The 12976-nt window shown below is 44.3% G+C and overlaps 1 protein-coding gene and 1 long non-coding RNA gene across 2 annotated transcripts in view; one reads left to right on the top strand and one right to left on the bottom strand.

Annotated features, from left to right (window-relative positions):
• Nucleotides 1-12976, top strand: part of LOC149456631 (uncharacterized) — a 187249-nt gene that overhangs the window by 52616 nt on the left and 121657 nt on the right. The window lies entirely within an intron of this gene.
• VPS16 (VPS16 core subunit of CORVET and HOPS complexes) overlaps nucleotides 1-12976 on the bottom strand; it is a 205314-nt gene that overhangs the window by 159729 nt on the left and 32609 nt on the right. Inside the window, exon 8 of the mRNA XM_089684706.1 lies at nucleotides 3014-3069. Within this exon, the coding sequence (XP_089540832.1) occupies nucleotides 3014-3069 (56 nt within the window). The remainder of the gene's footprint in view (nucleotides 1-3013; nucleotides 3070-12976) is intronic.

The raw sequence follows: 12976 nt of genomic DNA, 5'->3' as shown, positions 1-12976 counted from the left end.
GACCCTTAATTGGTACTTAAGGCCAATTTCATTTCTGCTCCTGACTGGAAAAATGACAAAAACCTTCCAATCACACATTTATGCGGATTCCACTTCCTGGCTTCACACCATGCAAATACGATTTCCAGGTCGTGTACTGGAGGTTCCCTGAAGCCAGCTTCCTGGCACTCAACAGTGCGTAGAAAACAGGACCCAAGACTCCCCGATCATTCAAGACCTGGGCTTCCAGACCAGACCGCAAATTACTAAGCCAAGCCTTCCATCCTAGCAATTGTAAAGCAGGATACAATACTGGACCCAAGACAATAGGTGCACCTACCCCTATTGTCAGTGGGACCCTAACTTGTTGTAGAACATGGAAGTCAGCAGACCCACATCCAAAAGTTGCCCAACTGCCGAAAATGTCTCGGGAGGCAGGGACCACTCTCCCGGTATTAGCCACTGACCTCTGGGAAAAAAACACCCCTGCCAGTTCTCTATACCTGGAATAGATACTGCCGGCAGAGACAGCACATGCGGTTCTGCTCCACACAGAATGTGGTTCACCTTTTCCTTACCGCACAACTCCTGGTGGTTAATTTATGGCACTGCAGTGGCACTGTCGGACCGAAGCCTGACACAACGTGTGCAACTGGTTCGTCCAATAATCCAAAGCATCATGCTCGAAGCTCCACAATACTGGATAACAACCAGCAATTTGGACTCTGCAATACCCCAGGGACAAAGCCCTCTGTGACCTTCATGATCCACACAGACAGAATGTTCCTCTGGAGTGGAACTGCAAGTAGGAAACCGCTTCAATGTAGATACCATATCCTCATGCAGAGACATTTTGAAGGATACTTTTTGCTTCCTATATTTCACTTTAAACTTGAAACCGAGCAAAGGAACATTAAGGTAATACAATGCTACACATACACTGTTCCGCTTTCTAGAAGAGTATTGTTTCATCAAAGAACTGTGTCAAAATTAACTGCATTTGACACTATACTAGTTTCACAGGGCTGACCAAGCACATATGCAACAAACACAGCCTGAATGCAGCCTCAAGTACGCAGACTAGTTCAGTGTATAATCGTGTCCTGTCTGGTAATGCAGCTTCGCCACAGGTAGTACTCACACATCATCCTCTAGCCATAGACTGCTCCTTCTCCCTGCTATCTCTCAGGAGCCCTCACTTATCCTCCAGCCCACATGTGATTTAAACCATAAGCCAAAATGGCCACCCCTCTACTTCCTACCTCTACTGCACAAGAGTAGGCTATACAGAGTGGCCCCACAGCCTCTAGTGGCTGGAGAAAAAAAACTGCAGCCCAGTGCTCCTTCAGAGACACACAGAGCATGGCCCGGCTAGACCAAACAGCACACTACCCCCAGTGGCCACCGTGAAAATGACCAGACAGTCAGATTTTCAAATAAACACTGCAAAAGTTGCTATTCCTGCCGCAGGACTCTGAATCATAAAAGGAGGCCAGATGCTAATAGGGGAAGTCCAAGTCTGTATGGATCAGTGCAATATATCATGTGTATTTCCGGACAGTTTTAATGTATAAATGCATACTAACTGGGATACACATAAATAGTATTATTATTATTATTATACAGTATTTATAAAGCTCCAATAGTTCGCTCAGCGCTGTACATTACAGAGGGGGACAGAACATGTGACAGAACAATACCAATAACATGCAAAACATGAGGGGATTGAGGGCCCTGCTCTTTCGAGCTTACAATCTAGGAGATAAAGCAAATAGAGATATTTTGTCACATATTTTATGTAAGACTAAAAGTACCAGTCAAAGCATACCTTACCTGTCCATGAAACTGCTCCCTATATAGGATCTAGACTTCACTCATCTTAGTACGCATACCCCTGAAGGGGGTCTTCAGGGTCCGGTTTCCATAGGGATAGACGGCAGCCTTGGATCTCTATAGCACCCTGCAGCTAACTACACATTACACCAAGTGCCCAGGTGAGTGCCCAAGCAGGGTCCAGTACTAGAACCTATCTCCCATGGCCATCCATCCTGTGTGGGTTCCAGGTACAGCTCCCAAAGTTTTCCTGAGATTGCACCGATCTGGATTCACTACTTTAAAGGATAAGTTCACCCTTCGGAAAAGGTTACATGTTGCACCTGTTTTTAGGGTGAAACACGTAACATGTTCCCGCTTCTGCAGCCTTTTCCCTGCAATACCCGTGCTCTTTGTGACAGCAGGTCAGGGATCTCCTCCCTGTACTCTCTGTCACCATTTGAATAGAGCACAGACGCGACGTGCCATTCATTCACAAAGTTCTGTGACTGAATAAACTACAAGTACCGACAGCCGCATCAATAAACTACCAGGAGCTGTTGAAGACTCTAGGTAGTTCACTGATGATTGATGTCAATGTGTAACTGCCTGCATGTACGAAATACAGTATACGCAGACAGCTTACACTGACAGTCTGCAAGAGCCCTGCATTGCACCCGTGATCTGCTGATCGAGGTTGCAATGCTTTGCAGGTTCTTAAGAAAAAAAAAATGCACATTTTTTTTTACCTGCAAAAAGATGTGCATTTACTTTTTTTAAAGGTGAACTTATCCTTTAATTGCTGTATTAGAAGACAGTAAAGTGGCAATTAAAGGGTTGATTGAAATAAAAAAGGGATACGTTAAGTTAGTGATTTTTCAGTAAGGGAGAAGAGGTCCATCACTTTGGGACATTAGCAAAAAACTGAGCAATCACTGAGTGGGGTAGGGTTATAGGGGTGTGTCCAGGGGTCATGTCCTCAAAGCTTTGCCAGTGTCAAATCACTTGAAGGTACCAGCCTCTAACCCAGGGCCTATCAGTATCAAGCTTGTGTCCTGTACTGTATAAGTAGATAGAAATCTTATATGAGTTTTTCTTCAAAGAATAATTCCACATTTCTTACCATATTGCACTTATATTCAGGATGTACAATGTAACGTGGTTCCAAGACAACCCCCCTGCTTTCCCCAGCAGAATTGAATATATAAAGAGATGCATTTACCAGGCCATTTGTTTTGGTGCCTGCCGAGTGTCTGAAGTAAACTCCCAAAGTTTTTCCTAAAATAAAGTAAAAGGGAATTTCAGTTTGGCATTACAAGACTCACTTTAGAACTCAAAATGCTGCAGATACAGATGTTTTAAAAGAATAATGCACAAATAATACGACTGTTAACACTGGACTGCAAGTCACTGATAACTACCCTTTTATGGAAAATAAACACCCAAGGTGCCCTCACTTGTAGCCACAATTGTATGTAAATGCATTAGATACAGCAGCAGCATAGGTCATACATACAAGAAATGAAAGGGGTTCACATGTGCCATGATCAGATGTGCAGAAATCAGGGAAATGAGGGAAATGAGGGGTTAATATACATAGTTACATAGTAGAAAAAGCATATGATTCATGTAGCATCTACTTCCTGGAATCCCTCTGCCCTCAGCTCAGGCATGCAGTCAGGAGGGTGTGCCCAGCTGAGAAAACCCTCCTCCAGATTAAAGAACAAAATGCCCAAGAAGACTCCTGGAAAGTATGGCAACGTATTGACCTAGGCCAGAAAACAGGAAGCAACTGAAGAAATCTTTAAAAAAAAAAGTTTAAAACAAAGAAATTTAATTTACCTTCATATTAATTTACCAAGGTTTGCAGCAGAAGGATTAAAATAGTATAAAAGAAACTTGTAAATTCTGTAAAAAAATTGTATTCTATTCTGTATGCTTTGCCTGTACTTTGCACACTGCACTCATTGTGCACATGGCACTAAGGTTTTGATTACGTTTGCATTCTTTAAAGATCTGATTAGAAATTAGCCTGCCTATGTCATGCCCATTGTTACCATAAAAGTAAAATTGTAATATAAATGTCATACCTACCCCCCAGATATTTGATCTTTTGTAGATGGATCCCAGTTTTATTAACGAGGATGGCAAGACCCATTCTGAATATGCAGTTATCATCCAGAAGGACGCACTGTATTCAGTCATTGGATTCTTCTTTCCCAGTTCAAGAATCAGAGCTCCATGCTTTAGCAAAGCCTGTGAGCTATCAAAAGATTAACAGTACATTTATATAGATAGTAGAGAATTAGAAGGCTTTTAGGGTGGTGCATACTTTTGGTTTCATTTGAAGGGCTGGAAGTTTTTCTACTCGGGCAGGTAAACCAATTAAGCATGCTAAGTTAAATGACTGGCTGTCTTCAGCCCTCCAGCTTCTTGCTCAGGTAGCCATACTAAAATTAAACACTTGCTGGGTCTGTGCAACTCTGTGCATTCCACTCTAGTTCTGGCCCAGTACAATTGGGATTATTAATTAACCACCTCCCGCCCGCCATATAGTAATATGACGGGTGCAAGGTGGTTCTCTCGTTCTGGGAGGACGTCCTCCCATTCTCACTGCGCATGTGCGACTCAGGGAGCACGCATGCGCGGCGATCGGCGGTGCGATGTGTCCCTCGGACACAGCGGATCACCAATCACGGAAAGAGCCGAAGATGTCGGCTCGGTCATGTGATCAGCTGTGCCCAATCACAGCTGATCACATGTAAACAGGGAAATGCCGGTTACCGGCATTTCTCTCCTCTCGAGCTGTCACACTGACAGCTCGAGAGGAAAGGAGAGCCGGTAATCGGCTTTCCGCGGAGGGGACATGTACACTGATCATCAGGGCACTGATGATCAGTGTGCCCCGATGATCAGTGTAGCCCCAGCAGTGCCACCTGTCAGTGTCCATTAGTGCCTTATGTCAGTGCTCATCAGTGCCTCGTGCCAGTGTCCATCAGTGCCACATATCAGCGCATTCCAGTGCACATCAATGCCACATATCAGTGCCCATCTGAGCTGCCTTTCAGTGTCACCCATCAATGCCAATCAGTGCCACCTATCAGTGCTGCCAATCAGTGCCACCTATCAGTGCGCATCAGTGCCGCCTATCAGTGCCTGCCAGTGCCGCCTAACAGTTCCAGTCAGTAAGGCCTAACAGTGCCAGTCAGTGCTGCCTATCAGTGCCGTATATCAGTGCCATGTATCAGTGCTGCCTTTCAGTGCCCATCAGTGATGCCTGTCAATGCCCATCAGTGCCACCTACCAGTGCCTCCTCATCAGTGCCACCTATCAGTGTCCATCAGTGCAGCCTATCAGTGCCCATCAGTGCAGCCTATCAGTGCCCATCAGTGCAGCCTCAATAGCGCACATCAGTGAAGGAGAAAAATCTAAGGACAAAAACTAAGAAAAAACATTTTTTTTCCAAAATTTTCAGTGGTTTTTGGTTTGTTTAAGAAAAAATAAAAAACCCGGAGGTGATTAAATACCACCAAAATAAAGCTCTGTCACAAAAAAATGATAAAAATTTCATATAGGTACAGTGTTGCATGACCGCGCAATTGTCATGCAAAGTGCGACAGAGCTGAAAGCTGGAAATTGGCCAGGGCAGGAAGGGGGTATAAGTGCCCTGTAGGCTAGCGGTTAAACTTTGAGGACCCCAGAACAAGAACAACAAGTGGTCCACAGTGGGGGTAACTTCTTATGAAACAGGACTTTGAAAAAAGGTGATCTTTTATGTCTGCCAGGCACTCTGTTCCCTGCAGCTTGACACAAGGACCATGTCATCAGTCAAAAGCAGTTGGCTGCCAAAGGCTGCCTTAGTAAATGAGCATGGGATAGCACCATAGTTCACCACAGTTGTTTTTGAATATACCGCTTCTTGTTTTACCTGTTACCAAAAACTGAACATCCCTTCCAAAAGGATATATCCAGATTCCCAAGTCAAGATCTTAAGAGTATGCACTGGTCTGTATGGACAGGTTTTCTGAATGGCCAGAAGTTTGGCCGATGGCAAATGCTACTGCAAAGGCCACAGTAAAAAAAGGTTATCAGAAGTAGTTTGTAAGTAGAGAGTCCCAGAAGCTACAGAGAGTAACAGAGGAACTCATTTTAAAGAATAGTTCTTCCAAGACGTTTTGAGGATTTATTTTACAGCCCCTACCATTCACAATGTAGTGGGGAAAAAAAGTAGAAGAACTAAGGGGATCTCAGAAACTAGAAAACTATAGCCTGAATGTCCTCTATTATATTAAGCCCCTAAGGGAATATATGAACTATCTCCCTATGAGATTTTGTTTGGAAGCGTGTTGTTCACTTGGTTATATTTTTCTAAGCAGCTGAAGACCTCCATTTGGATCTCACAGAGAATGTTGCTAATCTCTTACGGTATTTGACAAACTTATTTATTATTATTATTCAGGATTTATATAGTGCCAACAGTTTGCTCAGCGCTTTACAATATAAAGAGAGATAAAACAGCAACGATACAGTTCAATACAAGAGGGTTAGGAGGGCCCTGCTCCTTGGAGCCTAAAAACTAAGAGGGAGGGGCTAGTGGTACAAAAGGTAATAACTGTAGGGGACGAACTGATGGGAGAAATATAATATTTGGTTATTAGCTGCAGGCAAGATAGGCTTCCCTGAAGAGTTATGTTTTCAGAGATCGCCTAAAAGTGAGCATAGTTGGATAGGTTAGGGTAGAGAATTCCAGAGGCTGGAGAAGTCCTGGAAATGAGCACGGGAGGAGGAAACAAGGGAGCTAGAGAGCAGGAGGTCGTGGGAGGAGCAGAGAGAACAGTTTGGGTGATATTTGGAGACAAGATTGGTGTTCCGGTGGTTAAAAATGAGCGTTTCTTGGAGATGTTACAGAGGTGAAGTCTACAAGATTTGGACAGTGATTGGATTTGGGGCTGAAAGGACAGATGGGAGTCCATGATTACACAGTATCCTAGCATGAGGGGAGGGACTGATGGTTGTATTATTGATCTTGATGGAGAAGTCAGGGGAGGGGGCATGGGCTGGAGGGAATATTATGAGCTTAGTTTTAGAAAGATTGGAGTTTGAGGAAGTGGAGTGACAGCCATGTTGATATGTCACTTAGTAGGTTAGTAATGCGAGAGGAGACTGAAGGGGTGAGATGAGGAGTAGAAAAATAGATTTGTGTGTCATCAGCATAGAGATGGTACTTGAAGCCATGGGAGCTTATCAAGTGACCAAGTGGTGTAGATGGAGAACAGAAGGGATCGAAGGACAGACCCTTGAGGGACTCCTACAGAAAGAGGAAGTGGAGAGGAGGAGACAGAGTTATAGGCAACACTGAAGGAGGAGAACCAGGAGAGAACAGAGTCTTGGAGGCCAAGAAAATGGAGTTTTTTGAGGAAAAAGGGATGGTCAACAGTATCAAAAGCCACAGAGAGGTCAATTAGTAAGAGTATGGATTAGTGGCAATTAATTTTAGCAGTTAGTAAATCATTAGGGAGTTTTAGTAGGGCAGTTTCAGTGGAGTGGAGTGAGCAAAAACTAGACTATAATGGGTCAAGAAGGTTGTTGTCAGTGAGGTAAGTGCTCAGGCAATTGTAGACTAGGCGTTTTAAAAGTTTACAGGTAAACGGGAGCAGGGAAATGGGTCTTAAGTTGTTCAGGTTTCTGGGGTCCAGTGAGGGCTTTTTAAGTATGGGAGTGATCTGTGCATGCTTTAGAGGGGAGGGGAAGATGCCAGTAGAGAGGGAGAGATTGAAGATGTGAGTGAGGGAGCATAGGATAGAAGAGGGTAACAGTAATAGTTGCGAGGGAACAGGATCCAGGGGACACATGGTGACACAGGGTTCTGAGAAAACTTTAGTGACCTCTTCAGTAGTAGCAAGGTCAAAAGAGGGAAGTGTTAAGGGAGGTTTATTATAAGGTATGATATGTGGGATAGATGTGTGTGCAGTGGAGATGCCCTCACAAATTGCTTAAATCTTGTATTTGAATGATTGGCAATCTCGTAAGCAGTGAGTGAGTTACTGGGTGGAGGTGGCGGTGGATAAAGTAGAGAGTTAAAAGCAGAGAAGAGATGACGAGGACTGGATGACAAGGTAGTAAAAAGAGTGACAAAGTAGGCTTGTTTGGCAGCAGGGAGGGAGGAATTGTATTTTAAGAAAGCAGATTTATATAGGGTGAATGCTTGCTGGGATTTGGTTTTACACCACAATCGCTCCAGTGCACGGCTATGTCTCTTAAGATTTCTGGTGTCATCAGTCTGCCAAGGTTGTAATGGTCGGGGCTTGATACTTCATTTAGTTAGAGGAACAAATGAGTCTAGTGTGGAAGAAAGCAAACTGTTGTAGACAGAAGTGGCCAGGTCAGGGCAGGGCAGGACAGAGGAGAGATTCTGTCATAGAGGTGGTCGGATGCAGAGTAGAAAAGAGAAGGGTTAAAGTTGTAAAAGTTTCTGCAGGTGATTGCTGCTTGGAGGAATAGGTGTTTCAAGTCGAAGACACTGTGAAGGTGATGAGATTGTGATCAGAGAGAGGAAAGGGGATGTTGGTGAGGTTGTAGGGAGTGCAAAGATGGGAGATAACAAGGTCTAGGGTATTCCCATCAGAGTGAGTGGAGGACTGTGTCCATTCTGTTAGGGCAAAATATGAGATTAGGTTGAAGAGTTGGGAAGTAGCTGGGTTGTTAACATTAATAGGAAAGTTAAAATCACCAAGAATGACAGTGGGTATTTCAGAGGAGAGAAAGTAGGGTAGCCAGGCAGAGAAGTCATCAAGAAAGCGCGACACCAGTCCAGGAGTCCGATAGATCACCGCAATCCTCAGAGAAATGGGAGAAAACAGCCGAATACAGTGAGTCTCAAAAGAAGAGAGAGATAGAGAGGGAGGGGTAGGGAGGATTTGAAAGGTACTCAGTGGGGATAAAAGCAAACCAACTCCACCTCCTTTCCGACCACTGGGTCTGGGCGAGTGAGTCCAGTGGAGGCCTTCATGGGAAAGTGCTGAGGGAGAAGCAGAATCAGCTGCTTGAAGCCAGGTTTCTGTAATTGCTAGTAGGTTAAGGGAGTGGGAGACAAAAAGGTCATGGACAGAGGTGAGATTGTTACAGATAGAGTGGACATTCACAGTGCAGATGAAAGGGAGGGTGGTTTTTTAACCACAGGGGGGTGAGATACTGGAGGACCAGTGTTCGGGGAGATATCCCCAGAGGTTAGGAGAAGAGAGAGGATGAGGAAAGTAAGACAGAAGTGGGATGTAACTGAGGGTACATCTTTCTGTCCTGGTATGTGGGTCAGCAGGTGGGTTAAGTATTAGCAGGAGGTGATGAGAGCGGTAGTAGAGAGATGGAAGAAGTTAGGGTGATATGTATAAGCTTTGGGGTGGAGCAGAGGGGTAAAGAAATGAAATTTTGAGAACAGAGGATACGAACATGAAAAGGAGGAGTAGCGGGGGCATATTAAAAAGGTACATGTAGTGAGAATCAGACTTGTAGGAGATACATCCCAGGGCGTTTTGCTTGCAGTCCATTAAGAGTGCAGTAGAGCTCTTTGTTGTATCCTCCTGCTGCTTTAGTTATCTTGCTTTAGGTAAACTGCTGTGTTCAACTGCTGCTTCGCACTCCAGAAGAATATGCACACACGTAGGACAATACCCTATCTGTGACTGTACCCCGTCTGTGACTTCCCCAATAAATTGGTCTAAAATACGTAGGGAGATGATCAAATGAGGAATCCTTCCCCACCCCAATTAGAAACTGATAAGGAACACATGAATTGGGGGGGGGGGGGTTGGTCAAAGCCAGACCAGCTACAGACACAGGCCAAAGTCATAATAGATATATGCTCAGTGAATTCAAGCGTGGTACCATGATAGGTTGCCACCTGTGCAATAAGTATATCTGTGAAATTTCCTTGCTACTAAATATTCGACAGTCAACTGTTAGTGGTATTATGATAATGTGGAAGCAACTGGGAACAACAGCAACTCAGCCACAAAGTGGTAGGCCACGTAAAATGACAGAGCGAGCTCAGCGTACGCTGAAGCGCACAGTGCTCAAAAGTCACCAACTGTCTGCAGAGTCAATAGCTAAAGACCTCCAAACTTCACGTGGCTTTCAGATTAGCACAACAGCAGTACATAGAGTGCTTTGTAGAATGGGTTTCCATGGCTGAGCAGCTGCACCCAAGCCTTACATCACAAAGTGCAATGCAAAACGTGGGATGCAGTGGCGTAAATCACACCACCACTGGACTCTAGAGCAGTGAAGACATGTTCTCTGGAGTGACGAATCACGCTTCTCTGTCTGGCAATCTGATGGACGTGTCTGCGTTTGGCAGTTGCCAGAACAGTACTTGCCTGACTGTATTGTGCCAAGTGTAAAGTTTGGTGGAGAGGGGGGGATTATGGTGTGGGGTTGTTTTTCAGGGGTTGGACTTGGTCCCTTAATTCCAGTGCGTCAGCATACCAAGACATTTTGGAAAATTTCATGCTCCCAACTGTGTGGGAACAGTTTGAGGATGGCCCCTTCCTGTTTCAACATGACTGTGCACCAGTGCACAAAGCAAGGTCCATAAAGACATGGAGGAGCGAGTTTGGGGTTGAGGAAATTGACTGGCCTTCACAGAGTCCTGACCTCAACTCCATAGAACACCTTTGGGAGAAATTAGAGGGGAGACTGCGAGCCAGGCCTGCTCGTCCAACATCAGTGCCTGACCTCACAAATGCACTTCTGATAGGATGGTCAAACATTCCCATAGACACACTCCTAATCCTTGTGGACAATCTTCCTAGAAGAGTTGAAGCGGTTACAGCTGCAAAGGGTGCGCCAACTCAATATTGAACCCTATATACTCAGACTGGGATGCCATAAAAGTTCCTGTACAAGTAAAGGCAGGCATCCCAATATTTTTGGCAATATAGTGTATGTATGTAATATATATATATATATATATATATATATATATATATATATATATATATATATATATATATAATGTTGAAGTCGTATTTTCTTTTATATGTCTTCCATTTAATTTAAAATGGTTTAACTATGCTGATAAGTCAGCATGCCCATAATTAAGCTACAAGGTCGTTCTGGCCACAGGATCTGAGGGTACAGCCAATTACACTGTACATTATGCTCACACTAAAATGTTATTTTGTAATGAAATAGCTGCTCTAAGCTATTAGATTTTCTCAAGTGCACTTTGCCTCCCAGGTCGGGACTAGGTCTGCCTAATTGTAAAGCGGCTCCAGGTTAAAGGTCATAGTAGGTGTGGTCTGTGGTCAATATAAAATATTGATCAAAAGAGAAGAAGCTGTAAAAGGAACTTGTAAATTCTGTAAAAATGTACTCTATTTGTATGCTTTACCAACGTATCGCACTTCACTCATTGTGCACACACGCAGCACTAGTGTTTTTATTACACATTTGCATTCTTTACAGTCCTGATTCGAAATTAGCCTGCCTATGTAATGCCCCTTATTGCCATAAAAGTGCAATTGTAATATTAATGTGATACCTACGCAATTATGTGTATAAAAGACTTTCAATTGCGCCGAAAAAAACAGAACAGTTATTTTTAAAGCTGCTGAGTATCTTTTTGTGTCTGTTCCCTACTGCAGTAGTTATTATTCTGAAACCACTAATCCATACGAGGATAGAAGTTGCCTATCTATACAATTTCAGTAATAATTTCCAGAATAGTTAATGTTGATCGATAGAGGAAAGTTCCACTTTAATTCTAGGTCCCAGACAAGGACATGTGGTCACAATTTCACCACTTCCTGCCCAGCCACTATACATATAGGGCCAGGCAGAACAAATGTAGTTCTAGGATGATACACCGGTACATCCTCCCAGATGTGCGCCTCGTGCATGCCCTCGAAGGCATGCAGCAGTGTGGACTGCGACTGCTGTGTCCATCGGACACAGTAGATTTCAGATCAGAGTACAGGACTGCTGTGATTGGCCCTGGTACCATGTGTTTTATGTGACCACATTAGCAGTAATAAACAAGGGCTGCCATTCGTGACACCATTGTTTCATGCTGTGAACTTTGTGATTGGTCACATAATTGCGTTTGTTCACACTGTGCTGTCGCATGCAGCCGAACACTGTCAAAACTGCTTAGACAGCAGTCCAAAACAAAATCCTTATCACCCCCTTCCAGAGCAGTACATTATGGTGACACTGCACTGCTCTGGTGATTGTATGTTAAAAAAAAAAATTTTGTAAAATTATACTTTTTTTTATATACCATTACCAGAGCAAATGCAGTGTCACTATGGTGATTGTGTGCAATGGCTGGCTGCTCTGATATCACTGTATGTCTGTGCCACCAGTCATTATTTCTGATCACTGCCACAGTACAATGTCACCAGACCAGTGCTGCCAGTCAGTATCCCTAATCACCACCGCACCAGAGTCCCTAATCACCATCACCCACTCACAGTGTTCACTGTCATACCAATCCCAGTGTCCTTGATCACCACTGCACCAATTAGTGTCTCTGATCACCACCATATCAGCCACAGTGTCCCTGATCACAGCCACACCAGTCATGTCACCATAAAGACTTGTTCACATGTGTGATGTTCTCTGAAGAGCCATCCATGTTATGATGCCTCTTCAGAGAGCATTTGACAGGCAGTGAGAAGGCATTGTATCACTTCCTAACCACCTGCTTTAACACCTTGGACCCCACATGACCACCCCTATTCACTTGAATGGGTCGCGATTGGCGAGTGTACATGGGGTATAATGCCTGCCACAGCTGGGAAGCCAAAAGCTAGAATCAGTGTTCCTGATTGTCACAACACCAGACCAGTGCAGCAAGAAACAATTTTTCTGATCACAGCCACACCAGACCCAATGTCCCAATCTTACAATACCAGTTTATGCCAGTAACAGTGTCACCGCCACACCACTCACCACCAGTGTAAGCCAGCAACAGTGCCCCTGATTGTTGCTACACCAGTCCCAGCGTCACCAGACCAGTGTAAGCCAGAAACAGTGTTCCTGATCACCGCTACACAAGTCCCACTGTCACCAGACCAATGCAGTCAACAAGTTTTCCTGATCACTGGCATACTAGTGCAGTGTTTACACTGCCTGCACCAACCCTGGCCTGTTTATTGACCATGTTTCTGCCTGCTGCCTGGACAGG

Source organism: Staurois parvus, unplaced genomic scaffold (assembly GCF_062004578.1).
Source record: "Staurois parvus isolate SC_StPar_1 unplaced genomic scaffold, SC_StPar_1.0 ptg000353l, whole genome shotgun sequence".
NCBI lineage: Eukaryota > Metazoa > Chordata > Amphibia > Anura > Ranidae > Staurois > Staurois parvus.
Note: the sequence above shows the minus strand (reverse complement) of the source record. Positions and strands in the feature narration are given on the sequence as shown.